The sequence below is a fragment of the Bombina bombina genome, chromosome 10 (genome assembly GCF_027579735.1).
Source record: "Bombina bombina isolate aBomBom1 chromosome 10, aBomBom1.pri, whole genome shotgun sequence".
Taxonomy (NCBI): Eukaryota; Metazoa; Chordata; class Amphibia; order Anura; family Bombinatoridae; genus Bombina; species Bombina bombina.
Genome location: NC_069508.1, coordinates 131,415,309 through 131,443,166, shown reverse-complemented (window position 1 = coordinate 131,443,166; position 27,858 = coordinate 131,415,309). Strand labels below are relative to the sequence as shown.

Below are 27,858 nucleotides of genomic sequence, written 5' to 3'. Positions count from 1 at the left end.
TAACGTTTACCCATAACCCACACCATATTCATCTTTCCCCACAGTTTTAAAGGATTTAACACAGATTATTTGCAAGCTTATCTCTGCAATACACTGTTAAAATTACATTTTAAAGTAAATTTATATTCCCATTATATATATATATATATATATATATATATATATATATATATATATATATATATATATATATATATATATATATATACACACACACACACACATAATATATATACACACACACAATATATATATACACACACACACACATAATATATATATACACACACACACACATATTATATATATACATATATTCTCTATACAGAAATGCAACACAAAACAACTGCATAAAAATAATTGTGTTACAAGAATTTAAAAAGGCATTTTTTTAAATAAAATTTGTATAGTAGTTACCAGGGATAGATCCCTTGAAAAGTCTTGTGTATATTTATCTTATCTGCTTTAATAAGTCGGGACTGTACAGAAGAAATTACTATGCAGCAGTGTCGGACAAACTATAAAAACTCAAATGTGGATTTTGTTTTTCATGACGTGGTTTGTAGAGCAAGATACCGAATATCTATCAATTATTATAGTGGTATGGGATTATGTTAGAATGGAAAAACAAACCTCAGGAAATTTCTGTACTTTACAGAACTTGACTCCATTTCTTAACCTTAAAAAAAAAAAAAAAAAAGAGAAATGCAGTTAAGCAATAACATTTTTTTGGAATGATCTTTTGTACCAACAAGTGACACAGATGTATAATAACATTGATTTCTGAACACACACACACAGTGTCACCTACCTTAAGGCTTTCATATTCAGAGTCGTAGTGGAATTGTTTTTTTTCTAGCATAATGGGTCATAAATAACAAATAGCAGCTATTTTTTTCGTCATTTCAAAGCTACCGGTAGTTTGAATATTTTACCTATGTTCTTGTTTTCTCTGGTAGGCTGCCTAAATCTACACAACAGATCAGCGATGGTAACCTTGGCACCCCTGATGTTTAGGAACTACATTTACCATGATACTCAAATAGACTGCAGAGAGGCTAAGCATCATGGGAAATGTAGTTCTAAAGCATCTGGGATGCCAAGCTTAGCTATCACTGCAATAGATGATACTGCCCTTCAGTCCCTCAAAGCAGAGCATGGGTAAATGGAAAATATGTATTAATTTATTTTCTTTATCTGCAAGCTGAGATGTTGCATTTCTAATTTGCATATCTTACCCAGAATCCTCGTGTGCATTGGTTACAATGTATATGGTGTTTTACTAGGTAAAGGCAAGCGGGGAAACTTGCCTAGATGTGCTAATTGCCTGTGCAATAATTTCTATTGATTTACTTTTGCGATAAGGAGGATTTTAATCTCATGCTTTTATCTCCACCATAATTGTAATGATTTTTATTTTGCCCTGGAATGAGCTTTACCTAGCAGCAATCATTCTAATAAGAACAAAACAGCTGTCTAATAGTGATTTTTGTATTTGATGCACTCACCCCATTAGGGGTCTGCTGTGTGTTTGTTAACACAATATTTGAAACAAAAAGCTGAGATGTTACATATCTTATTTGCATATCTTACCCAGAATCCTATTGTGCATTGGTAACAATGTATATGGATTATTACTGGGCAAAGGCAAGGGGGGATACTTGCCTAGATGTGCTATAATATATACACACACACATATATATTCAAAAAGAGAGGAAATCCAGGCATCCTAGGTATTTAAAAATCAAAAGGCTTTATTCTTCAGTTTAAAAGGGTTATTGACAGAGCTTCCAAAGTTAAAAGTAAAACACGGTCTAACATGTTTCAGCCTTTGTGGCCATAATCATAGACATACTCCTTCTACATAAAAGGGGTGTTTTTATAGGGCTTTCCTCCGCCCCTTAAAAATCAATTAATTTAACCATTTAGCTACCAGCAAGAATAATTCACATGCAATTTATATACAGAAACAGGCAGTTTAACAATTGTTCAGCAGAATGTTTGGATAAGTAAAATATGCACAATATACAGAATATACATATTGGATTGAAGTATTACATATTATTGCAGATAATTTTACCAAAAGTTGCTTATGCACATTATTCATACTACAATTTCTTTATTGTCAAAGTTTTTCTTTTCTATCAAGGCACTATCCTTATGACCCTAAGGAAATGCATATACATCCTATTATGTTCCCATTACTCCATTCAAGTATAGAGACAACTTCTATGTTTTTTTACATTCATATATGTCCCTTATTCTATGATGGAAACAAAAAGGCGTATGTTATTGATATATATTGATATATATAAGCAAAAGTTCAGATGGTAAATGCACTCTCACCACCGTCCTGCAACTGCCAGGGTGCTCTTAAGGAGTATGTAAACAAAGGAACAAAGTGAAGCACTCACTGGACTTCGGATATCTGTGTGAATTTTTTTTTATTCGTGACGTCCCTTCTTCTGATATCAGAAGAATGGACGTTTGAGGTCCCGAAATGTCACAAATAAAAAAATGTTCACATAGATATCCGAAGTCCAGTGAGTGCTTCACTTTGTTCCTTTGTTTATATATATATATATATATATATATATATATATATATATATATATATATATATATATATATACATATACACACACACGTAAAGTTCACATTAGGAAGTTAATAGATTATTTTTTTTAAAGCATTTCCTTTTGGAATCCATAACCCTTTCTTGCTAAATTGTTGGATATTGATGTTCCCCACCTTTTATCTACAAAAAAACATAGAAATGAAAGGAAAAAATACAGTTTTTATATAGATGTGAACAACAGGTGAAACTATGGTATTTTAGGTCATAAATAAGATATGAAAGCCTGGGTGAATGAATGGACTATAAGACTTAGAGGAAATTATCTGTGACATTTATTCTAGATAAAAGATGCAATCATGCTTTGTATATTACTGAATATTTAAATAGAACCGTTTTGTGAACCTAGAAGAAATTTTTTTTTGAGACCTTAGAGTGATCTTTGTACAGAAGGTTCTTTTATATTTGGATATTTATGATGTAATGTGCTCCTTTTTTATTTATTTTTTGTCTAGTAAGTATCTTATGTTTTCAGAGGCTGTTTAAAAAAAAAATTAAAAGATCTGATCCCAAGTAACAAAGAAAGTTTTCCTCTGCCCAATTTTAATTAATCCATATACATTTGTAATTAAATAAAAGCAACAACATAAAATATATACTTACTTTTTGCATTTTTCACAGCTGTACATATTATCACCTATTAAAAAACATAAGTCGATCAGAACTATTTATAAAAGTTATATAAATGCACATTGTGAAAGTTACAATATAAAATTAAACAGCCGTCATCTAATTTTCCAAGACAAAACCTTTTGGTCTCTCCTATACATAACAGTTTTATTTATGTGTCTCTTTAATATTATTATTATAGATCATGAAGAATAAGATTTCAGAGTTTCTTAAACTGTCAGTTTTGTCTGAACCAGCAATAAAGAAAATTGCAGAAGCAATGAACATCTGTTCACTGTCTGCCAACTGAGAATTACTTCAGAAAAAAATAGCAGAATCAATAAAAAGAACAATCACGTTAAATGTGAGCATCTCTAAGACTTACGTAAAACTCAGATATTGCTTTGAATTTGCAAACTCTCCAGTGTAAAACACAAAATCATTTTATCACATTTAAATGACTGAAGCTGAATTAATATGAATATTTAGCATCTTCTAGTCTTTTTTTTCTAGTGTTCAGGGTACACCTGAAATGCTTAGAGTTCATTAACTAAATTATTAAATCAAGTTTTTAGTAAAGGGAAAATAATCAACCACAGTGTTGGGGGGGGGGGGGGGGAAGAATAGAAAAAGTATTTGGCTAAATTTATTTAACAACTAGTATGGGCATCATCAGAAAACTTAAAGCCAGTTTACCTTTCAAAATAGACACCTTGAGACTAAGTAGATAATCAGATTAATACTTCTAGGCAAAAAAAAATTCCCCCACACAACCATATTAGTAAAGGTGGATAGATGGCCTCAGAATCGTGGCATAGGTAGAAATGCCTTACAAGATGTCCTAAGCGTTGCATTGTCACCAGAGTTTATACCTTTCCAAATACTGCTTAAGAAAGTTCATGCACAGCCAATCAATAATAATCACTTTGAGATTTTAGTTATGTGTAGTGAAACAATCATTCGCTTGAAGATTTATGATCACAGGCCCTAGAAGCTTAAATCACTTTATTTAAAAACAAAAATATATGAATGAAGATTATAAATCATCAGATCACAGAACAAATTCAATTGGTTATAGTAGTTTTTGAAGCTTTCTGGCTACAGAATGAAGAACAAAATAAAAACAAAATTTATGCTTACCTGATAATATATATTTTTTTTTCTGGGCATGGAGAGTCCACGATTCATTCCAATTACTAGTGGGATATTCACTCCTGGCCAGCAGGAGGAGGCAAAGAGCACCTCAGCAGAGTGTCACTTCCCTTACCCATAACCCCCAGTCATTCGACCGAAGGGAAACGGAAAAAGAAGATAACACAAGGTTATAGAGGTGCCTGAGGTTTTTACAAAATACAGCCGTCTTAATTTAAATAAGGGCGGGCCGTGGACTCTCCATGCCCGGAAATAAATACATTTATCAGGTAAGCATAAATTTTGTTTCCTTTCTTATGGCATGGAGAGTTTACAATTAATTCCAATTACTAGTGGGAACAATTGCCCAAGCTAGAGGACACAGATGAAAGGAAGGGAGAACAAGACAGGCGGACCTAAACAGAATGCCCCACCACTTGAAGAACTTTTCTCCCAAAGGAAGCCTTAGCCGAGGCAAAAGTATCACATTTGTAGAATTTGGAAAAGGTATGTAAAGAGGACCATGTGGCCACCTTGCAAATTTGCTCCATAGAAGCTTCATTTTGAAAAGAAGAGGAGACGGCTCTAGTGGAATGAGCCGTAATACTCTTAGGAGGCTGTTGTCCAGCTGTCTCATAAGCTAACCGGATAACACTTCTCAACCAGAGAGAAAGAGAAGTAGAAATGGGCTTCTGACCTTTACGCTTACCAGAGAAAACAACAAACAGGGCAGAAGATTGCCGAAAATCTTTAGTTGCTTGAAGGTAACATTTTAGAGCATGCACAACATTCAGGTTATGCAACAAGCTTTCCTTCTTAGAAGAAGGATTAGGACAAAAAAAAGGAAGAACAATTTCCTGATTGATATTGCGATTTGACACTACCTTAGTAAGAAATACCAGCTTAGTACGAAGGACCACCTTATCTGCATGAAAAATAAGGTAAGTGGAATCCCACTGCAGAGCCGAAAGTTCGGAAACTCTGCAAGCAGAAGAAATAGCAAGAAGAAACAAAACCTTCCAAGATAACAATTTAATATCTACAGAATGCATTGGCTTAAACAGAGCCGGTTGCAAAACTTTAAAAACAACATTAAGGCTTCAGAGAGGAGCAACAGGTTTAAACACATGCCCGATTCTGACCAGGGCCTGAACAAAAGTTTGAACATCTGGCATATTTGCTAGACGTTTGTGCAAAAGAATAGACCGTGCAGAAATCTGACCCTTTAGAGTGCTGACTGACAAAACTTTCTCCAGACCCTCCTGCAGAAAAGCCAAAATTTGGGGTACCCATACCCTGCTCCAAGAGAAACCTTTCGATTCACACCAATAAAGGTATTTACGCCATACATTATGGTAAATTCTGCGAGTAACAGGCTTACGAGCCTGAAGCATGGCATTAATGACCTTCTCAGAGAAGCCACGCCTAGCCAAAACTAGGCGTTCAATCTCCAAGCAGTCAGCTTTAGAGAATCCAGATTTGGGTGGAGAAAGGGACCTGAAGTAGAAGGTCCTTCCTCAGTGGCAACTTCCAAGGTGGGAGAGACGACATCTTTACCAAATCCGCGAACCAAATCCTGCGAGGCTATGCAGGAGCTATTAGAATCACAGACGCCCTCTCTTGTTTGATACGAGCAATGAATCGTGGAAGGAGAGCAAACGAAGGAAAAGGTATGCTAGACCGAAGTTCCAAGGAATCGCCAGAGAGTGTCTATCAGAGCGCCTTGAGGATCTCTTGATCTTGAACCATACTTTGGAAGCTTGGCGTTTTGACGTGACGCCATCAGATCCAACTCCGGAATCCCCCACCTGAGGATTATCTCTGAGAATACTTCTGGATGGAGAGCCCACTCCCCAGGATGAAAGGTCTGCCTGCTCAGAAAATCCGCTTCCCATTTGTCCACCCTTGGAATGTGGATTGCAGATAGGAGACAATCGTTAGCTTCCGCCCACTGTAGAATGTGAGTCACCTTCTTCATTGCTAACGAATTCCGAGTTCCTCCTTGGTGGTTGATGTAAGCCACCGAGGTGATGGTGTCCGATTGGAATCTGATAAACCGGAGCAAGACTAGTTGAGGCCAAGCTGTCAATGCATTGAATATTGCTCTCAGCTCTAATATGTTTATAGGAAGAGAAGACTCCTCCTGAGTCCAAAGGCCCTGAGCTTTTAAAGAGCCCCAAACTGCTGCCCAGCCCAACAGGCTGCCGTCCGTGGTCACAATCACCCAGGAAAGGGTGCCAAATCCACCACGAGAGAGAGTCTCTTGTTAGGGGATCCAGATCTATCCTCTGCGAGAGATCTGAGGGGTCCCGTTCCATTGACTGAGCATGCATAACTGCAGAGATCTCAGATGGAACAGAGCAAAGGGAATGATGTCCATGGAAACAACCATTAGACCAATCATCTCCATGCATTGAGTAACAGATGGACGAATAGAAGATTGGAGAGAAAGGCATGAAGCCAGAAATTTGGATTTTCTGAAATCCGTCAGAAATTTTTTCATGGATAGAGAATCTATAAATTGTTCCAAAGAAACACACCCTTGTATCTGGTACAAGGGAACTATTTGCCAGATTCACTTTCCACCCGTGGGAACGTAGAATAGACAATAACATCTCTGTATGAGATCTTGCTAGTTGAAAAGATGAAGCTTGAACCAAGATGTTGTCCAGGTAAGGCACCACCGCTATTCCTTGAGATCTGACCAATGCCAAAAGAGCCCCCAGAACCTTAGTGCAGATTCTGGGAGCCGTATAGGGCAACAAAATGGAAATGTTTGTCCAGAAAAGCAAACCTCAGAATCTGGTGATGTTTCCTGTGGATAGGAACATGAAGATACACATCCTACAGATCTATGGCCATCATGAACTGACTCTCTTGTACCAAGGGAAGAAAGGAACAAATAGTTTCCATTTTGAAGGACGGAACCTTGAGGAATTTGTTGAGACACTTTAGGTCTAGGATGGGACGGAAAGTTTCTTCCTTTTTGGGAACCACAAAGATTTGAATTGAATCCTTGACCCTGTTCCTCTACGGGAACAATCACACCCAGTGAAGATAGGTCCTTTATGCAGTTTAAGAAGGCCTCTCTCTTTACCTGTCTTGCAAATAACCTTGACAGGAGAAATCTGCCCCTGGGGGGCATGACTTGAATACTATTCTGTAACCCTGTGATACTATATCCACGGCCCAAGGATCTGTGACATCGTGGATCCAAGCCTGTCAAAAAAAGAAAAGCCTGTCCCCCACTTGATCCAATACTGGATCAGGGACGGCCCCTTCATGCTGACTTAGAATTAGCGGAAGGCTTCTTGGCTTCCTTCCCCTTATTCCAAGGCTGACTGGACCTCCATAAAGTCCTGGATTGCTCAGGCTTGGAAGAGAAAGACTTTTGTCCCTTGACATTACAAAAGTAACAAAAACATAAATTTATGCTTACCAGATAAATTCCTTTCCTTCCGGATAGTGAGAGTCCACGGGTATAATTCCTTACTGTTGGGAAATACAACACCTGGCCACCAGGAGGAGACAAATAAACCCCAGTCAAAAGCTTACATATCCCTCCCACTTTCTCATTACCCCAGTCATTCTGCTAAGGGAACAAGGAAAAGTAGGAGAAACATTAGGGTATAAATGGTGCCAGAAGATAAATAATAGGGGACCGCCCATAAACAAGAAAAAATAATATAGGGAGAGTTCATGGCTTCATTCCTTACTGTTGGGAAGATTATACCCAAGCTCCATTGGACACTGAATGAATAACGGGAGGGAACAAAAAGGAAGAGGCGGACCCTATTCTGAGGGCACCACAGCCTGCAAAACTTTTCTCACGAAAGCTGCTTCAGGCGAAGCAAAAACATCAAACTTGTAAAATTTTGAAAAAGTATGTGAGGACCAGGTAAACGCCTTACAAATTTGATCCATAGAGGCCTCATTTTCTCAAAGGCCCAAGAGGAAGCCACTACTCTAGTGGAATGAGCCGTTATCCTCTCAGGAGGACGATGTCCCGCTGTCTCGTAAGCTAAGCAGATGACACTCCTTAACCAAAAAGATAGGAAGTCAAAGTAGCCTTCTGCCCCTTACGCTTCCCCGAATAGACAACAAACAAAGAGAAAGATTGTCTAAACTCCTTAGTAGCCTGAAGATAGAACTTCAAGGCGCGAACCACATCCAAATTATGAAATAAGCGTTCCTTCAATGAAGGAGGATTAGGACACAAGGAAGGAACCACAATCTCCTGATTAATGTTGTGATCTGACACAACCTTAAGAAGAAAACCTAATTTAGTACTTAAAACTACTTTATCTGCATGAAAAATCAGATAAGGGGGCTCACATTGCAAAGCAGAGATTTTAGAAACTCTGCGCGCAGAGGCAATAGCCAATAAAGAGAGAACCTTCCAAGATAACAATTTAATGTCAACGGAATGCAGAGGCTCAAACGGAACCTGTTGCAAAACCCAAAGAACAAGATTTAGGCTCCAAGGAGGAGCCCCAGATCTAAACACAGGTCTGATCCTAATCAGAGCCTTAACAAAGGACTGCACGTCTGGAAGCTCAGTCAGTCTCTTTTGCAATAAAACCGATAGGGCAGAAATCTGTCCCCGTCAGAGAACTAGCAGAAAGGCCCTTCTCCAGCCCATCCTGGAGAAAAGATAAGATTCTGGTAACCTTAACTCTGTGCCAGGAAAAAACACGCTCTTCACAGCAGAATAAGTAGGTCCTCCACACCTTGTGATAGATACGCCGAGTAACTGGTTTACGAGCTTGAATAAGAGTATCAATGACACTCTCAGAGAAACCTCTCTTGGCTAAGACTAAGCGTTCACTCTCCACGCAGTCAGCCTCAAAGAATCTAGATTTTTATGAACAAATGGACCAGGTGTCTGCGACAATGTAACTTCCACGCAAAAGATGAGGACATCCCCACTAGATCCACAAACCTCGTCCTTCGCAGCCACGATGGAGCAATCAGGACTACTGATAGCCGCTCCTGCTTGATGCGGGCTACCACTCAAGGAAGAAGCGGTAATGGATGAAAAAGATATGAGTTTGAACCCCCAGAGCACTGCTAGTGCATCTATTAGATCCGCTTGGGGATCCCTCAACCCGTACCTGCGTAGCTTGGTATTGAGACGGGGCGCCATGAGATCTATCTCCGGCGTCCCCCACTTGCTGCATATCTCTGCAAACACCTCGGGATGGAGAGACCATTCCCCTGGATGGAAGGATTGCCTGCTGAGAAAATTTGCCTCCCAGTTGTCCACACCCAGGATGTGGATCGCTGACAGTGAACAGCTGTGGGACTCCGCCCACTCCAGAATCTGAGATACTTCCTGTATCACCAAGGAACTTCTCGTACCCCGATGGTTGATGTAAGCCACCAAGGTTATATTATCTGATTGGAATCTGATGAACTTGGACGAACCCAGAAGTGGCTAAGCCTTCAAGGCCTTGAAAATTGCCCATAGTTCCAAAATATTGACGGGAGGGAGGATTCCTATTGAGTCCACAAACCCTTTGCCTTCCTGGCACCCCAAACAGTTCCCCATCTGGATAGGCTTGCGTCCGTAGTCCCAATCTCCCAGGATGGTCTTAAGAAGCATGTCCCTCGGGTCAGATTATGTGGACAGAACCACCAAGAGAGCGATTCTCTCGACCGGCCGACTTATACAACCTGTTGAGACAGATCTAAATGATCGCCGTTCCACTGCCTCAGCATGCACAGTTGTAAAGGTCTGAGACGGAACCTGGCAAAAGGAATGATGTCCATGCAGGACACCATGAGACCAATCACCTCCATACACTGAGCCACAGAGGGACTCAAGGAGGTCCAGAGGGCAAGACATGCCAAAGTTAGCTTGCAACGTCTCTGGTCTGTTAACAGAAATGAGCCAGGTGGGACTTGAACCCACAATCCCCAACTCCGGAGGCTGATGCCTTATCCATTAGGTCACATATGATTTTTTTTTATTATAAAAAACTGCATCTATATACTCCCAATGGCTGGGGCACTCACCAACTCCTAGACCCAGACAGTTAACAGAGGAAACGCTTTTCTCAGGTTTAAGTCTCAGCCGAAATGGAGGAAATGAACATAGACCACACCCAGTCACATGGAGTGCAAAACAGTACTTCCCCTGTTATTACAAATACAGCAAGTAATAGGAGTAGTGCAACACTTTAAAAAACATAATTTATGCTTACCTGATAAATTTATTTCTCTTGTAGTGTATCCAGTCCACGGATCATCCATTACTTATGGAATATATTCTCCTTCCCAACAGGAAGTTGCAAGAGTCCACCCACAGCAAAGCTGCTATATAGCTCCTCCCCTAACTGCCATATTCAGTCATTCGACCGAAAACATGCAGAGAAAGGAAAAACCATAGGGTGCAGTGGTGACTGTAGTTCAAATGAAAAAATTACCTGCCTTAAAGTGACAGGGCGGGCCGTGGACTGGATACACTACAAGAGAAATAAATTTATCAGGTAAGCATAAATTATGTTTTCTCTTGTTAAGTGTATCCAGTCCACGGATCATCCATTACTTATGGAATACCAATACCAAAGCTAAAGTACACGGATGATGGGAGGGACAAGGCAGGTACTTAAACGGAAGTTACCACTGACTGTAAAAACAGAATTTATGTTTACCTGATAAATTACTTTCTCCAACGGTGTGTCCGGTCCACGGCGTCATCCTTACTTGTGGGATATTCTCTTCCCCAACAGGAAATGGCAAAGAGCCCAGCAAAGCTGGTCACATGATCCCTCCTAGGCTCCGCCTTCCCCAGTCATTCGACCGACGTAAAGGAGGAATATTTGCATAGGAGAAATCATATGATACCGTGGTGACAGTAGTTAAAGAAAATAAATTATCAGACCTGATTAAAAAAACCAGGGCGGGCCATGGACCGGACACACCGTTGGAGAAAGTAATTTATCAGGTAAACATAAATTCTGTTTTCTCCAACATAGGTGTGTCCGGTCCACGGCGTCATCCTTACTTGTGGGAACCAATACCAAAGCTTTAGGACACGGATGAAGGGAGGGAGCAAATCAGGTCACCTAGATGGAAGGCACCACGGCTTGCAAAACCTTTCTCCCAAAAATAGCCTCAGAAGAAGCAAAAGTATCAAATTTGTAAAATTTAGTAAAAGTGTGCAGTGAAGACCAAGTCGCTGCCTTACATATCTGATCAACAGAAGCCTCGTTCTTGAAGGCCCATGTGGAAGCCACAGCCCTAGTGGAATGAGCTGTGATTCTTTCAGGAGGCTGCCGTCCGGCAGTCTCGTAAGCCAATCTGATGATGCTTTTAAGCCAAAAAGAGAGAGAGGTAGAAGTTGCTTTTTGACCTCTCCTTTTACCAGAATAAACAACAAACAAGGAAGATGTTTGTCTAAAATCCTTTGTAGCATCTAAATAGAATTTTAGAGCACGAACTACATCCAAATTGTGCAACAAACGTTCCTTCTTTGAAACTGGATTCGGACACAAAGAAGGCACGACTATCTCCTGGTTAATGTTTTTGTTAGAAACAACTTTCGGAAGAAAACCAGGTTTAGTACGCAAAACCACCTTATCTGCATGGAACACCAGATAAGGAGGAGAACACTGCAGAGCAGATAATTCTGAAACTCTTCTAGCAGAAGAAATTGCAACCAAAAACAAAACTTTCCAAGATAATAACTTAATATCAACGGAATGTAAGGGTTCAAACGGAACCCCCTGAAGAACTGAAAGAACTAAATTGAGACTCCAAGGAGGAGTCAAAGGTTTGTAAACAGGCTTGATTCTAACCAGAGCCTGAACAAAGGCTTGAACATCTGGCACAGCTGCCAGCTTTTTGTGAAGTAACACAGACAAGGCAGAAATCTGTCCCTTTAAAGAACTTGCAGATAATCCTTTCTCCAAACCTTCTTGAAGAAAGGATAGAATCTTAGGAATTTTTATCTTGTCCCAAGGGAATCCTTTAGATTCACACCAACAGATATATTTTTTCCATATTTTGTGGTAGATTTTTCTAGTTACAGGCTTTCTGGCCTGAACAAGAGTATCAATGACAGAATCTGAGAACCCTCGCTTTGATAAGATCAAGCGTTCAATCTCCAAGCAGTCAGTTGGAGTGAGACCAGATTCGGATGTTCGAACGGACCTTGAACAAGAAGGTCTCGTCTCAAAGGTAGCTTCCATGGTGGAGCCGATGACATATTCACCAGGTCTGCATACCAAGTCCTGCGTGGCCACGCAGGAGCTATCAAGATCACCGATGCCCTCTCCTGATTGATCCTGGCTACCAGCCTGGGGATGAGAGGAAACGGCGGGAATACATAAGCTAGTTTGAAGGTCCAAGGTGCTACTAGTGCATCTACTAGAGTCGCCTTGGGATCCCTGGATCTGGACCCGTAGCAAGGAACCTTGAAGTTCTGACGAGAGGCCATCAGATCCATGTCTGGAATGCCCCACAATTGAGTAATTTGGGCAAAGATTTCCGGATGGAGTTCCCACTCCCCCAGATGAAATGTCTGACGACTCAGAAAATCCGCTTCCCAATTTTCCACTCCTGGGATGTGGATTGCAGACAAGTGGCAGGAGTGAGTCTCCGCCCATTGAATGATTTTGGTCACTTCTTCCATCGCCAGGGAACTCCTTGTTCCCCCCTGATGGTTATTGTACGCAACAGTCGTCATGTTGTCTGATTGAAACCGTATGAATTTGGCCTTTGCTAGCTGAGGCCAAGCCTTGAGAGCATTGAATATCGCTCTCAGTTCCAGAATATTTATCGGGAGAAGAGATTCTTCCCGAGACCAAAGACCCTGAGCTTTCAGGGGTCCCCAGACCGCGCCCCAGCCCACCAGACTGGCGTCGGTCGTGACAATGACCCACTCTGGTCTGCGGAAGCTCATCCCCTGTGACAGGTTGTCCAGGGACAGCCACCAACGGAGTGAATCTCTGGTCCTCTGATCTACTTGTATCGTCGGAGACAAGTCTGTATAATCCCCATTCCACTGACTGAGCATGCACAGTTGTAATGGTCTTAGATGAATTTGCGCAAAAGGAACTATGTCCATTGCCGCTACCATCAAACCTATTACTTCCATGCACTGCGCTATGGAAGGAAGAGGAACAGAATGAAGTATTTGACAAGAGTTTAGAAGTTTTGATTTTCTGGCCTCTGTCAGAAAAATCCTCATTTCTAAGGAGTCTATTATTGTTCCCAAGAAGGGAACCCTTGTTGACGGAGATAGAGAACTTTTTTCTACGTTCACTTTCCACCCGTGAGATCTGAGAAAGGCCAGGACAATGTCCGTGTGAGCCTTTGCTTGTGGAAGGGACGACGCTTGAATCAGTATGTCGTCCAAGTAAGGTACTACTGCAATGCCCCTTGGTCTTAGCACCGCTAGAAGGGACCCTAGTACCTTTGTGAAAATTCTTGGAGCAGTGGCTAATCCGAACGGAAGTGCCACAAACTGGTAATGTTTGTCCAGAAATGCGAACCTTAGGAACCGATGATGTTCCTTGTGGATAGGAATATGTAGATACGCATCCTTTAAATCCACCGTGGTCATGAATTGACCTTCCTGGATGGAAGGAAGAATTGTTCGAATGGTTTCCATTTTGAACGATGGAACCTTGAGAAACTTGTTTAGGATCTTGAGATCTAAGATTGGTCTGAATGTTCCCTCTTTTTTGGGAACTACGAACAGATTGGAGTAGAACCCCATCCCTTGTTCTCCTAATGGAACAGGATGAATCACTCCCATTTTTAACAGGTCTTCTACACAATGTAAGAATGCCTGTTTTTTTATGTGGTCTGAAGACAATTGAGACCTGTGGAACCTCCCCCTTGGTGGAAGCCCCTTGAATTCCAGAAGATAACCTTGGGAGACTATTTCTAGCGCCCAAGGATCCAGAACATCTCTTGCCCAAGCCTGAGCGAAGAGAGAGAGTCTGCCCCCCACCAGATCCGGTCCCGGATCGGGGGCCAACATCTCATGCTGTCTTGGTAGCAGCGGCAGGTTTCTTGGCCTGCTTACCTTTGTTCCAGCCTTGCATTGGCCTCCAGGCTGGCTTGGCTTGAGAAGTATTACCCTCTTGCTTAGAGGACGTAGTACTTGGGGCTGGTCCGTTTCTGCGAAAGGGACGAAAATTAGGTTTATTTTTGGCCTTGAAAGACCTATCCTGAGGAAGGGCGTGGCCCTTGCCCCCAGTGATATCAGAAATAATCTCTTTCAAGTCAGGGCCAAACAGCGTTTTCCCCTTGAAAGGAATGTTAAGCAATTTGTTCTTGGAAGACGCATCCGCTGACCAAGATTTTAGCCAAAGCGCTCTGCGCGCCACAATAGCAAACCCAGAATTTTTCGCCGCTAATCTAGCCAATTGCAAAGTGGCGTCTAGGGTGAAAGAGTTAGCCAATTTGAGAGCATGAATTCTGTCCAAAATCTCCTCATAAGAAGAATCTTTATTGAGCGCCTTTTCTAGTTCATCGAACCAGAAACACGCTGCTGTAGTGACAGGAACAATGCATGAAATTGGTTGTAGAAGTTAACCTTGCTGAACAAACATCTTTTTAAGCAAACCCTCTAATTTTTTATCCATAGGATCTTTGAAAGCACAACTATCTTCTATGGGTATAGTGGTGCGTTTGTTTAGAGTAGAAACCGCCCCCTCGACCTTGGGGACTGTCTGCCATAAGTCCTTTCTGGGGTCGACCATAGGAAACAATTTCTTAAATATAGGGGGAGGGACGAAAGGTATGCCGGGCCTTTCCCATTCTTTGTTTACAATGTCCGCCACCCGCTTGGGTATAGGAAAAGCTTCGGGGGGCCCCAGGACCTCTAGGAACTTGTCCATTTTACATAATTTCTCTGGAATGACCAAATTCTCACAATCATCCAGAGTAGATAACACCTCCTTAAGCAGGGTGCGGAGATGTTCCAATTTAAATTTGAATGTAATCACATCAGGTTCAGCTTGTTGAGAAATTTTCCCTGAATCTGAAATTTCTCCCTCAGACAAAACCTCCCTGGCCCCCTCAGACTGGTGTAGGGGCACTTCAGAACCAATATCATCAGCGTCCTCATGCTCTTCAGTATTGTCTAAAACAGAGCAGTCGCGCTTTCGTTGATAAGTGGGCATTTTGGCTAAAATGTTTTTGATAGAATTATCCATTACAGCCGTTAATTGTTGCATAGTAAGGAGTATTGGCGCACTAGATGTACTAGGGGCCTCCTGAGTGGGCAAGACTGGTGTAGACGAAGGAGGGGATGATGCAGTACCATGCTTACTCCCCTCACTTGAGGAATCATCTTGGGCATCATTTTCTCTAAATTTTGTGTCACATAAATCACATCTATTTAAATGAGAAGGAACCTTGGCTTCCCCACATACAGAACACAGTCTATCTGGTAGTTCAGACATGTTAAACAGGCATAAACTTGATAAAGTACAAAAAACGTTTTAAAATAAAACCGTTACTGTCACTTTAAATTTTAAACTGAACACACTTTATTACTGCAAATGTGAAAAAGTATGAAGGAATTGTTCAAAATTCACCAAAATTTCACCACAGTGTCTTAAAGCCTTAAAAGTATTGCACACCAAATTTGAAAGCTTTAACTCTTAAAATAACGGAACCGGAGCCGTTTTTATATTTAACCCCTTTACAGTCCCTGGTATCTGCTTTGCTGAGACCCAACCAAGCCCAAAGGGGAATACGATACCAAATGACGCCTTCATAAAGTCTTTTCTATGTATCAGAGCTCCTCACACATGCATCTGCATGTCATGCTTCCCAAAAACAAGTGCGCAATAGAGGCGCGAAAATGAGGCTCTGCCTATGATTAGGGAAAGCCCCTAGAGAATAAGGTGTCCAATACAGTGCCTGCCGGTTATTTTACATAATTCCCAAGAATAAAATAATTCCTCAAAGCTATGAAGTATAAAATATGCTTATATATCAATCGTTTTAGCCCAGAAAATGTCTACAGTCTTAAAAGCCCTTGTGAAGCCCTTTTATTCTTATGTAATAAAAATGGCTTACCGGATCCCATAGGGAAAATGACAGCTTCCAGCATTACATCGTCTTGTTAGAAATGTGTCATACCTCAAGCAGCAAAAGTCTGCACACTGTTTCCCCCAACTGAAGTTAATTCCTCTCAACAGTCCTGTGTGGAAACAGCCATCGATTTTAGTAACGGTTGCTAAAATCATTTTCCTCTTACAAACAGAAATCTTCATCTCTTTTCTGTTTCAGAGTAAATAGTACATACCAGCACTATTTTAAAATAACAAACTCTTGATTGAATAATAAAAACTACAGTTAAACACCAAAAAACTCTAAGCCATCTCCGTGGAGATGTTGCCTGTACAACGGCAAAGAGAATGACTGGGGAAGGCGGAGCCTAGGAGGGATCATGTGACCAGCTTTGCTGGGCTCTTTGCCATTTCCTGTTGGGGAAGAGAATATCCCACAAGTAAGGATGACGCCGTGGACCGGACACACCTATGTTGGAGAAAAAACCCTTTCTCCCAAAAATAGCCTCCGAAGAAGCAAGGTATCAAATTTGTTAAATTTGAAAAAGTATGAAGCGCAGACCAAGACTCCGTCTTGTAAATCTGTTCAACAGAAGCCACATTTAAAAAAGGCCCAAGTGAAAACCACAGCTCTAGTAGAATGAGCTGCAATCCCTTCAGGAGGCTGCTGTCCAGCAGTCTCATAAGCTAAATGAATTATGCTTTTTAACAAAAAGACAGAGAGGCTGCTGAAGTCTTTTGACCTCTCCTCTGTCCAGAATAAACAACAAACAAGGTGAACGTTTGATGAAAACTGTAGTAACTTGTAAGTAAAACTTTAAAGCACAAACCACGTCCAATATTGTGTAATAGACGTTCCTTCTTTGAGGAAGGATTAGGATACAAGCATGGAACAACTATCTCTTGAGTGATGTTCTTGTTAGATACCACCTTAGGAAAAAACCCAGGTTGGTACGCAGGACTACCTTATCCGTACGAAGGACCAGATAAGGAGAATCACATTGTAACACAGATAACTTGGAGACTCTACGAGTCGAGGAAATAGCTACCCAAAAGGAACTTTCCAAGATAAAGATTGATATCTATGGAACAAAATAGGTTCAAACGGAACTTCTTGAAGAGCCTTAAGAACCAGGTTTAAGCTCCATGGTGGAGCAACCGTTTTAAACACAGGCTTGGATCTAACCAAAGCCTGACCAAATGCCTGAACGTCTAGAATACCTGCCAGACGCTGGTGCAAAAAAAATAGACAGAGTAAAAATCTGTCCCTTTTAAGGAATTAGCTGACAACCCTTTTCTCAAAAACATCTTGGAGAAAAGATAATATCCTGGGAATCCAGGCTTTACTCCATGAGTAACCCTTGGATTCATAACAATCAGATATTTACACCATATCTATGTTCAATTTTCCTAGAGACAGGCTTTCATGTCTGTATGTAAGGTATCAATGACTGACTCGGAGAAGCCATGCTTTGATAACATCAAGCGTTGAGTCTCCAGGCAGTCCATCTCAGATTGATTCTATTTAGATGGTTGAAAGGACCCTGAGGTAGAGGGACCTGTCTCAGAAGCAGAGACCGTGATGGAAAGGATGACATGTCCACCAGATCTGCATACCAGGTCCTGCGTGGCTACGCAGGCGCTGTCAAAAACACCAAAGCCCTCTCCTGCTTGGTCTTGACCTCCGGAGGAAATCCCACTCCCCCGGAAGAAAAGTCTGACGACTTAGAAAATCCACCTCCCAGTTCTCAACACCTGGGATATGGATAGCTGATAGACAAGAGTGAGTCTCTGTCCAGTGAATTATTGTAAGACTTCTAACCTCACTAGGGAACTTCTGTTCCCCCTTGATGGCTGATGTAAGCCACAGTCGTGTATATTGTCCGACTGAGTATGATGTACCTCAGAGTTGCTAACTGAGGCCAAGTCTGAAGAGCATGGAATATCACTCCCAGAATAGTTATTAGAAGGAGGGTCTCCTCCTAAGCCCACTATCCCTGAGCCTTCAGGGAGTTCCAGACTGCATCCCAACCTAAAAGGCTGGCATCCATTGCAACAATTGTCCCATCTGACCTGCGGAAGGTCATACCCTTGGACAGATGGACCCGAGATAGTCACCAGAGAAGAGAATCTCTGGTCTCTTGGTCCAGGATCAACAGGGGGACAAATCTGTGTAATCCCCGTTCCTCTGACTGAGCATGCATAGTTGCAGCGGTCTGAAATGTAGACGTGCAAACGGTACTATGTCCCTTGCCGCTACCTATTAAGCCGATTTCATTCATGTACTGAGCCACCGAAGGGTGCGGATGGGATGAAAAACACGGCAGAAATTTAGAAACTTTGACAACCTGGACTCCGTCAGGTAAATTTTCATTTCTACAGAATCTATCAGAGTCCCTAGGAGGGAAACCCTTGAGATTGGGGATAGAGAACTCTTTCCTTGTTCACTTTCCACCCATGTGATCTCAGAAATGCCAGTACTACGTCCGTATGAGACTTGGCAATTTGGATGTTTGACGCCTGTATCAGGATGTCGTCTAACTAAGGGGCCACTTCTATGCCCCGCGGCCTAAGGACCGCCAAAGCGACCCCAGAACCTCCATAAAGATTCTTGGGGCTGTAGATATCCCAAAGGAAAGAGCTACAAACTGGTAATGCCTGTCTAGAAAGGCAAACCTGAAAAACGAAGGTGATCTTTATGCATCACAATGTGAGGATAAGCATCCTTCAAATCCATTGTAGTCCTCTATTGACTCTCCTGGATCATAGTTAAGATGGTACGAATAGTTTCCATTTTAAATGACGGAATTCTGAGGAATTTGTTTAAGATCTTTAGATCCAAAATAGGTCTGAAGGTTCCCTCACCTTGGGAACCACAAACAGATTTGAGTAAAAACTCTGTCCCTGTTCCTGTCTTGGAACTGGATGGATCTCGTACACAATGTAAGAATGCCTCCTTCTTTATCTGGTTTGCAGATAATTGTGAAGGCGAAATCTCCCCTTTTTTTGGGGGGGGAATCTTTGAAATCCAGAAGATATCTCTGGGATATAAATTCCAATGCCTAGGGATCCTGGGCATCTCTTGCCCACGCCCGGGCAAAGAATGAAAGTCTGCCCCCTATAGGATCCGTTACCGGATAGGGGTCCGTTCCTTCATGCTGCCTTAGAGGCAGCAGCAGGCTCCTTGGCCTGCTTATCTTTGTTCCAGGTCCAATTGTCTCCAGACCGCCTTGGACTGAGCAAAAATTCCCTCTTGTTTTGCCTTAGAGGAAGTGGATGCCACACCTGCTCTGAAGTTTTAAAAGGCACGAAAATTAGACCTTTTTTGGCCCTTGATTCCTATCCTGAGGAAGGGCATGATCTTTTCCTCCAGTGATATAAGCAATAATCTCCTTCAAACCAGGCCCGAATAGGGTCTGCCCCTTGAAGGGAAGTTAAGTAGCTTATTTATAAAAGTCACGACAGCTGACCATGATATAAGCCATAGCGCTCTGCGCGCCAGTATAGTAAAAAACAGAATTCTTAGCCGTTAGTCTAGTCAAATGAACAAAGGCATCAGAAAACAAAGGAATTGGCTAGCATAAGCTTGTCAAATATATTCATCCAATGGAGTCGCTAACTGTAAAGCCTCAGCAAGAGACTCAACCCAGAACGCCGCAGCAGCAGTGACAGAAGCAATGTATGCAAGGGGCTGCAGGATAAAACCCTGTTGAATAAACATTTTTTATCCATTGGATCTAAAAAGCACAACTGTCCTCGCCAGAGGTAGTGGTACGCTTAGCTAGAGTAGAGTAGAAACTCTTCTCTCCACCTTAGGAACTGTCTGCCAGAAGTCCCGTGGTGGTAACTATTAGAAAACATTCTTCTAAAAAATAGGAGGGGAAGAGAACGGCACACCTGGTCTATCCCATTCCTTATTAAAAAAAAATTTAGTAAACCTCTTTAGGTATTGGAAAAACATCAGTACACACCGGCACTGCATATTATTTATCCAGTCTACACAATTTCTCTGGCCCTGCGATTGTACACATTCATTCAGAGCAGCCAAAGCCTCCCTGAGCAACAAGTGGAGGTTCTCAAGCATAAATTTTAAATGTAGAAATATCAGAATCAGGTTAAATCATCTTCCCTGAGTCAAAAAAAAATCACCCACAGACTAAGCATATTGTGAGGTAGTATCATACATGGTTCTTAAAGCGTCTGTATGCTCTGTATCTACCCCCAGAGCTATCTGCTTTCCTTTAATTTCAGGTAGTCTGACTAATACTGCTGCCAGAGTATTATTCACCACCTTTGCCATGTCTTGTAAAATAAACGCTATGGACGCCCTTGATGTACTTGGCGCCATTTGAGCGTGAGTCCCTGAAGCGGGAGTCGAAGGGTCTGACACGTGGGGAGAGTTAATCGGCATAACTTTCCCCTCGACAGAATCCCCTGGTAAAATAAACGCTATGGGTGCCCTTGATGTACTTGGCGCCATTTGAGCGTGAGTCCCTAAAGCGGGAGTCAAAAGGTCTGACACGTGGGGAGAGTTAGTCGGCATAACTACCCCCACGACAGAATCCTCTGGTGATAATGTTTTTAAAGACAAAAAATGATCTTTATTGTTTAACATGAAATCAGTACATCTGGTACACATTCTAAGATGGGGTTCCACCATGGCCTTAAAACATAATGAACACAGAGCTTCCTCTATGTCAGACATGTTAGAACAGACTAATAATGAGACTAATAAGCTTGGAAAACACTTTAAATCAAGTTAACAAGCAAATATATAAAACGTTACTGTGCCTTTAAGAGAAACAAATTTTGTCAAAATTTGAAAAACAGTGAAAAAAGGCATTTAAACAAACGAAATTTTTACAGTACATGTAATAAGGTAACAGAGCATTGCACCCACTTGCAAATGGATGATTAACCCCTTAATGCAAAAAACAGATAAAAAAAACGACATAGACGTTTTTTAAAAATAGACACAACAAAACTGCCACAGCAGAGCTGTGGATTACCTTCCCTAAAAACGATTTTGGAAGTCTTTTTAGCCCTTTAGAAATGTCCTGTAGTATTCATGGGACTGCTGAGGGAATCTGGATAATTCATTTTGTAATTTCAACTGCGCAAAAAAGCGCTAAATTAGGCCCCTCCCACTCATATTACAACAGTGGGAAGCTTCAGTTAACTGTTTCTATGCAAAATTTAAGCCAGCCATGTGGAAAAAAACTTAGGCCCCAATAAGTTTTATCACCAAACATATGTTAAAAAACGATTAAACATGCCAGCAAACGTTTTAAAACACATTTTTACAAGAGTATGTATCTCTATTAATAAGCCTGATACCAGTCGCTTTTACTGCATTTAAGGCTATACCAACATTACAGTGTTATCACCAATGTACATTAAAAAACGATTAAACATGCCAGCAAACGTTTTAAAACACATTTTTATAAGAGTATGTATCTCTATTAATAAGCCTGATACCAGTCGCTATCGCTGCATTTAAGGCTTTACTTACATTACTTCGGTATCAGCAGTATTTTCTTAGTCAATTCCATTCCTAGAAAAATATTTTACTGCACATACCTTATCTGCAGGAAAACCTGCACGCCATTCCCCCTCTGAAGTACCTCACTCCTCAGAATGTGTGAGAACAGCAAATGGATCTCAGTTACGTCTGCTAAGATCATAGAAAAACGCAGGCAGATTCTTCTTCCAAATACTGCCTGAGATAAACAGCACACTCCGGTGCCATTTAAAAATAACAAACTTTTGATTGAAGAATAAACTAAGTATAAATCACCACAGACTCTCACGACCTCCTATCTATGTTGAGGCTTGCAAGAGAATGACTGAATATGGCAGTTAGGGGAGGAGCTATATAGCAGCTTTGCTGTGGGTGGACTCTTGCAACTTCCTGTTGGGAAGGAGAATATATTCCATAAGTAATGGATGATCCGTGGACTGGATACACTTAACAAGAGAAACGAAGTGAAACTTAAAAGTGAAACCTGTTTGTTCCAGCCAAAAACACACAGTCTATCAGACCAGGAAAAAAAATCACACAAAGCAGCATGTAAATAATTATTACACTGATTAACCCCAACTGTTCAATAAACCCCCATTCAGAGGATATTAAACCTGGATCCTATCAAGGTATAAAGGAGCCACACTGTGACCCTGTTATAGCGTTTATGTGTAAAAATTGAAACTATCATACCTCCAGGATCCATGCTGTGGAACAGAACACAGCCTCTCAAGTGTGACAGTCTTATAGCAGCACTCCTGACATGGACTTGAGTGAGAGAAAGCAGGCAGTGAAACTTGTCAACACTGATTGCTTATGAGCCGTTAGCAGTAGTCTGGATGGTTTCGCAGAAAAACTTTTCCTGCATCTCCAGACTCTAACTTTCATCAATACTCTCAGAGAGAATGACATGACTACTTAAAACTCCAGTCCTATCTCGAAGGGCAGATACCCTTTTCAGGACTCTCCGAATCTTTTGACACTTCTCAGCCACCTCGTAACGTGACGAAAGGCAAAGAATGACTGGGGTAATGGAGGAAGTGGGAGGGATATTTAAGCCTTTGGCTGGGGTGTCTTTGCCGCCTCCTGATGGCCAGGTGTTGTATTTCCCAACAGTAAGGAATGAAGCCGTAAATTCTGGCAACTCTTAGGTCTATTCTTCTTGTCCTGAGGTAGGAAGGATCCCTTCCCACCTGTAACTTCAGAAATAATCTCAGCCAAACCAGAACCAAATTACTTCTTGCCCTTATAAGCAAAGGACAGAAGCTTGGACTTGGATGTTACAACTGCAGACCAAGGTTTTAACCACAGAGCTCTGCAAACTAGAACAGTGAAACTAGAAATCTTGGATCCCAGTCTAAGCACTTGCAAGTTGGCATCACAGATAAACGTGTTGGCCATCTTAAGAGCCTTGATCCTATCCTGGATGTCCTCTATAGTGGTCTCTTTCGAAATCAGGTCAGACAAGGCATTGCACCACTAAAGATGCTACCCCGCCACCTTGGCAATACTTGCAACTGGTTGCCCCTGTAATCCCTGATTATTGTACATCTTTCTTACGTAAGCCTCTAGCTTCTTATCCATGGGATCCTTGAAAGAGCAACTATCCTCAATAGGAATAGTAATTCTCTTGGCTAGAGTAGAGATAGCTTCCTCTACCTTGGGCACTGTACGCCACGAGTCACGTATAGAGTCAGCCACAGGAAACATTTTTTTAAAAAACAGGGGACAAAGGGGAAATAGGAATCCCTGGCTTATCCCATTCCTGAGCTATAATTTCAGACATACGGTCTGGAACCGGAAAAACTTTCACAGAAGGAACATCATAAACTCTATTAAGTTTACTAGACTTTTTTGGATTCTCAGCGACAAAACTTGGATTCTTCCAAAGTAGCAAGGACATCCTTCAAAAGTAACTGGAGGTGTTCTAGCTTAAATCTAAAATTAACCTTCTCTGAATCTGTAGAGTTTTCCACAATAGAGTCAGAGATCTCGCCCTCAGAAGCTACTGAGGTATCCTCTTCAGAACCAACAGAAATATGTTTAGATTTCCTCTTACGCTTACCAAAAACAGGAAAAGTTGATAAAGCTGCAGAAACCGCAGAAGTTATCTGCGCAGCAAAATCCCCAAGTAAATAAACACCCCCAGCGAGGTTGTTGAGAGGAACCGCAGGGCACTGTATGAAAAACTGTTAAAGCTTGGGACGTTTGAGGGGAAAGCTGAGGCATAGCTAGGACAACATTATCCTGAAAGACAGAAGGATCTGAGAGAGAAGTCTTATCTTTAAATAATAAAGTCTTATTTAAACAAGAGGAGCAAAACTGCACAGGAAGGTACTAAGGTATTAGGTTCCCAGACTAAGGCTCTACTATTAGTTATTGAACTTAAAATTGCAAAACCAAAAATAAAAGTATAGAAAACTATCACTTTACCACTCCTTTTTACCAGCAGAGAAAGTCCCACTAAGGAAAAACTAACTCTTTTCTAGCTGCAGATGAACAGGAGATCTAAATATTCACCGCTACAAAAACTCCGGTCTGACACAGAAGCCAGATAGAGTAAGTGGATAGAGGAAGCACAGAGAAAAACTGTCACATGACCACAACTACTGTAATATGAAACTGCCCCACCAAGTGTAAAACGGCACGAAATAACTCCTCTATCATCTCCACACAGTTATAATAGAAAACGATTGAATCAAGTGTGCTTAGTTACCACATACTCCCATTAAAAGTTCAAAAACCACTGAACTATAAATGACACCTCTCAAAACAGTAACAGAGGAATTTATAATTGTTGCAATTATAACAGATCCCAGTCAAACGTATCCACAACGTTATATTTTAAGACCATTTTCTGTCACCCTCTAAAATCTCTGCAGTGCAATCAAAATCTGCCCTTTATAAATGATATGTCCTTATATAGACATAAATTTCCCCTGAATTAATAACCACAGGAATCCTTGATTAACACTTAGAGTGATAGCACCTTCTAACCTAGAAGGGAAAGCACTTACCTGTGGAAATTGTTGTCAGGCAGGAAACAGCTTCTTAGGTATGACAGATTACACCACATCTGACATTGACCTGTAGAAAGAGAAAAAACAGTAACCAACCCTGGTTTTCTATCAAAGGGGTAGAATTTGTTGTTAGCAATAAAGCAATGACCACCTTCTAACTGCTAAAAGCCACCATTACTCTTACTAAAGAGAAGGACATGGGCACAGCATAGCCCCAAATCCTTGCTTGCAGGGAAAACTACCCATTAAAGGATTAAATATCTTCAGACACCATCTTCGCACATCCTCCCTTGACAGAGGCAAAGAGAATGACTGGGGGTTATGGGTAAGGGAAGTGAAACTTAACAGCTCTGCTGGGGTGCTCTTTGCCTCCTCCTGCTTGCCAGGAGTGAATATCCCACTAGTAATTTGAGTGAATCGTGGACTCTCCATGCCATAGGAAAGAAAGCAGGCTTTGTGATTTATTTAGTAGCTTACAAAACAGAATTTATGCTTACCTGATAAATTACTTTCTCTTGTGATGTATCGAGTCCACGGATTCATCCTTTACTTGTGGGATATTCTCCTTCCCAACAGGAAGTGGCAAAGAGAGCACACAGCAGAGCTGTCCATAAACATAAATTCTGTTTTCTCTTGTAAGATGTATCGAGTCCACAGATTCATCCTTTACTTGTGGGATACCAATACCAAAGCTTTAGGACACGGATGAAGGGAGGGAACAAGACAGGTACCTTAAATGGAAGGCACCACTGCTTGTAAAACCTTTCTCCCAAAAATAGCCTCCGAAGAAGCAAAAGAATCGAATTTGTAAAATTTGGAAAAGGTATGCAGCGAAGACCAAGTTGCTGCCTTACAAATCTGTTAAACAGAAGCCTCATTTTTAAAACCCATGTGGAAGCCACTGCTCTGGTAGAATGAGCAGTAATTGTTTCGGGAGGCTGCTGGCCAGCAGTCTCATAGGCCAAACGGATGATGCTTTTCAGCCAAAAGGAAAGAGAGGTAGCAGTCGCCTTCTGACCTCTCCTCTTACCAGAATAGATAACAAACAATGAAGGTGTTTGTCTGAAATCCTTAGTTGCTTGTAAATAAAACTTTAAAGAACGAACCACATCAAGATTGTGTAACAGACGTTCCTTCTTCGAAGAAGGATTAAGACACAGAGAAGGAACAACAATTTCCTGGTTAATATTCTTATTAGACACAACCTTAGGAAGAAAACCGGGTTTGGTACGCAAAACTACCTTATCTGCATGGAAAACCAGGTAAGGTGAATCACACTGTAAAGCAGATAACTCTGATACTCTTCGAGCAGAAGAGATAGCTACCAAAAACAAAACTTTCCAAGATAAAAGCTTAATATCTATGGAATGTAAAGGTTCAAACGGAACCACTTGCAGAACTGAAAGAACTAAATTCAGACTCCATGGCGGAGCCACCGGTCTATAAACAGGCTTGATTCTGACTAAAGCCTGACTAAATGTTTGAACGTCTGGTACCTCTGCCAGATGTTTGTGTAAAAGAATAGAAGCAGATATCTGTCCTTTTAAGGAACTAGCTGATAATCCTTTCTCCAATCCTTCTTGGAGAAAAGACAATATCCTGGGAATCCTAATCTTACTCCATGAGTAACCTTTGGATTCACACCAAAAAATATATTTTCGCCAAATCTTATGGTAGATTTTCCTGGTGACAGACTTTCTAGCCTGAATCAGGGTATCAATAACCGACTCAGAGAGACCACGCTTTGATAGAATTAGGCGTTCAATCTCCAAGCAGTGAGACGCAGAGAAATTAGATTTGGATGCTTGAAAGGACCTTGAATCAGAAGATCCTGCCTCACTGGTAGTGTCCATGGTGGGACAGATGACATGTCCACTAGGTCTGCATACCAGGTCCTGCGTGGCCATGCAGGCGCTATCAGAACCACCAAAGCCCTCTCCTGCTTGATTCTGGCAACCAGACGAGGGAGGAGAGGAAACGGTGGAAAAACATAGGCCAGATTGAAGGACCAAGGCGCTGCTAGAGCATCTATCAGTACCGCCTGGGGATCCCGGGACCTGGACCTGTAAAGAGGAAGTTTGGTGTTCTGACAGGACGCCATCAGATCCAATTCTGGAGTGCCCCATAGCCGAGTCAGCTGGGCAAATACTTCCGGGTGGAGTTCCCACTCCCCCGGGTGAAAAGTCTGACGATTTAGAAAATCAGTTGTCTACTCCTGGGATGTGAATTGCCCTGATTATTTTGGTTACCTCCGTCATTGCTAGGGAACTCCTTGTTCCCCCTTGATGATTGACGTAAGCTACAGTCGTGATGTTGTCCGACTGAAATCTGATTAATTTGGCAGCAGCTAGCTGAGGACATGCCTGAAGCGCGTTGAATATCCCCCTCAGTTCCAGAATGTTTATCGGGAGAAGAGCCTCTTCCCGAGACCATAAGCCCTGAGCTTTCAGGGAGTCCCAGACTGCACCCCAGCCCAACACACTGGCATCGGTCGTTACGATGATCCACTCTGGTCTGCGGAAACACATTCCCTGTGACAGGTGATCCTGAGACAACCACCAGAGAAAAGAATCTCTGGTCCCCTCGTCCAGCTGTATTTGAGGAGACAAATCTGCATAATCCCCATTCCACTGTTTGAGCATGCATAGTTGCAGTGGTCTGAGGTGTATCCGTGCAAAAGGGACTATGTCCATTGCCGCTACCATTAGTCCGATTGTCTCCATGCACTGAGCTACAGATGGCCGAGGAATGGAATGAAGGACTCGGCAAGTGGTTAAAAGTTTTAACTTTCTGACCTCCGTCAGAAATATTTTCATATCTACCGAGTCTATCAGAGTTCCTAGGAAGGAAACTCTTGTGAGGGGGGAGAGAGAACTCTTTTTGATGTTCACCTTCCACCCGTGA

The 27,858-nt window shown here is 41.6% G+C and overlaps 1 protein-coding gene across 1 annotated transcript in view; it reads right to left on the bottom strand.

The window, feature by feature from the left end:
- The window catches only part of USP33 (ubiquitin specific peptidase 33), a 315,907-nt gene that overhangs the window by 117,368 nt on the left and 170,681 nt on the right, over positions 1-27,858 (bottom strand). Inside the window, exons 14-15 of the mRNA XM_053693333.1 lie at positions 3,239-3,272; positions 634-679 (exon numbers count right to left, since the gene is read on the bottom strand). Coding sequence (XP_053549308.1) covers positions 634-679; positions 3,239-3,272 — 80 coding nt within the window. The remainder of the gene's footprint in view (positions 1-633; positions 680-3,238; positions 3,273-27,858) is intronic.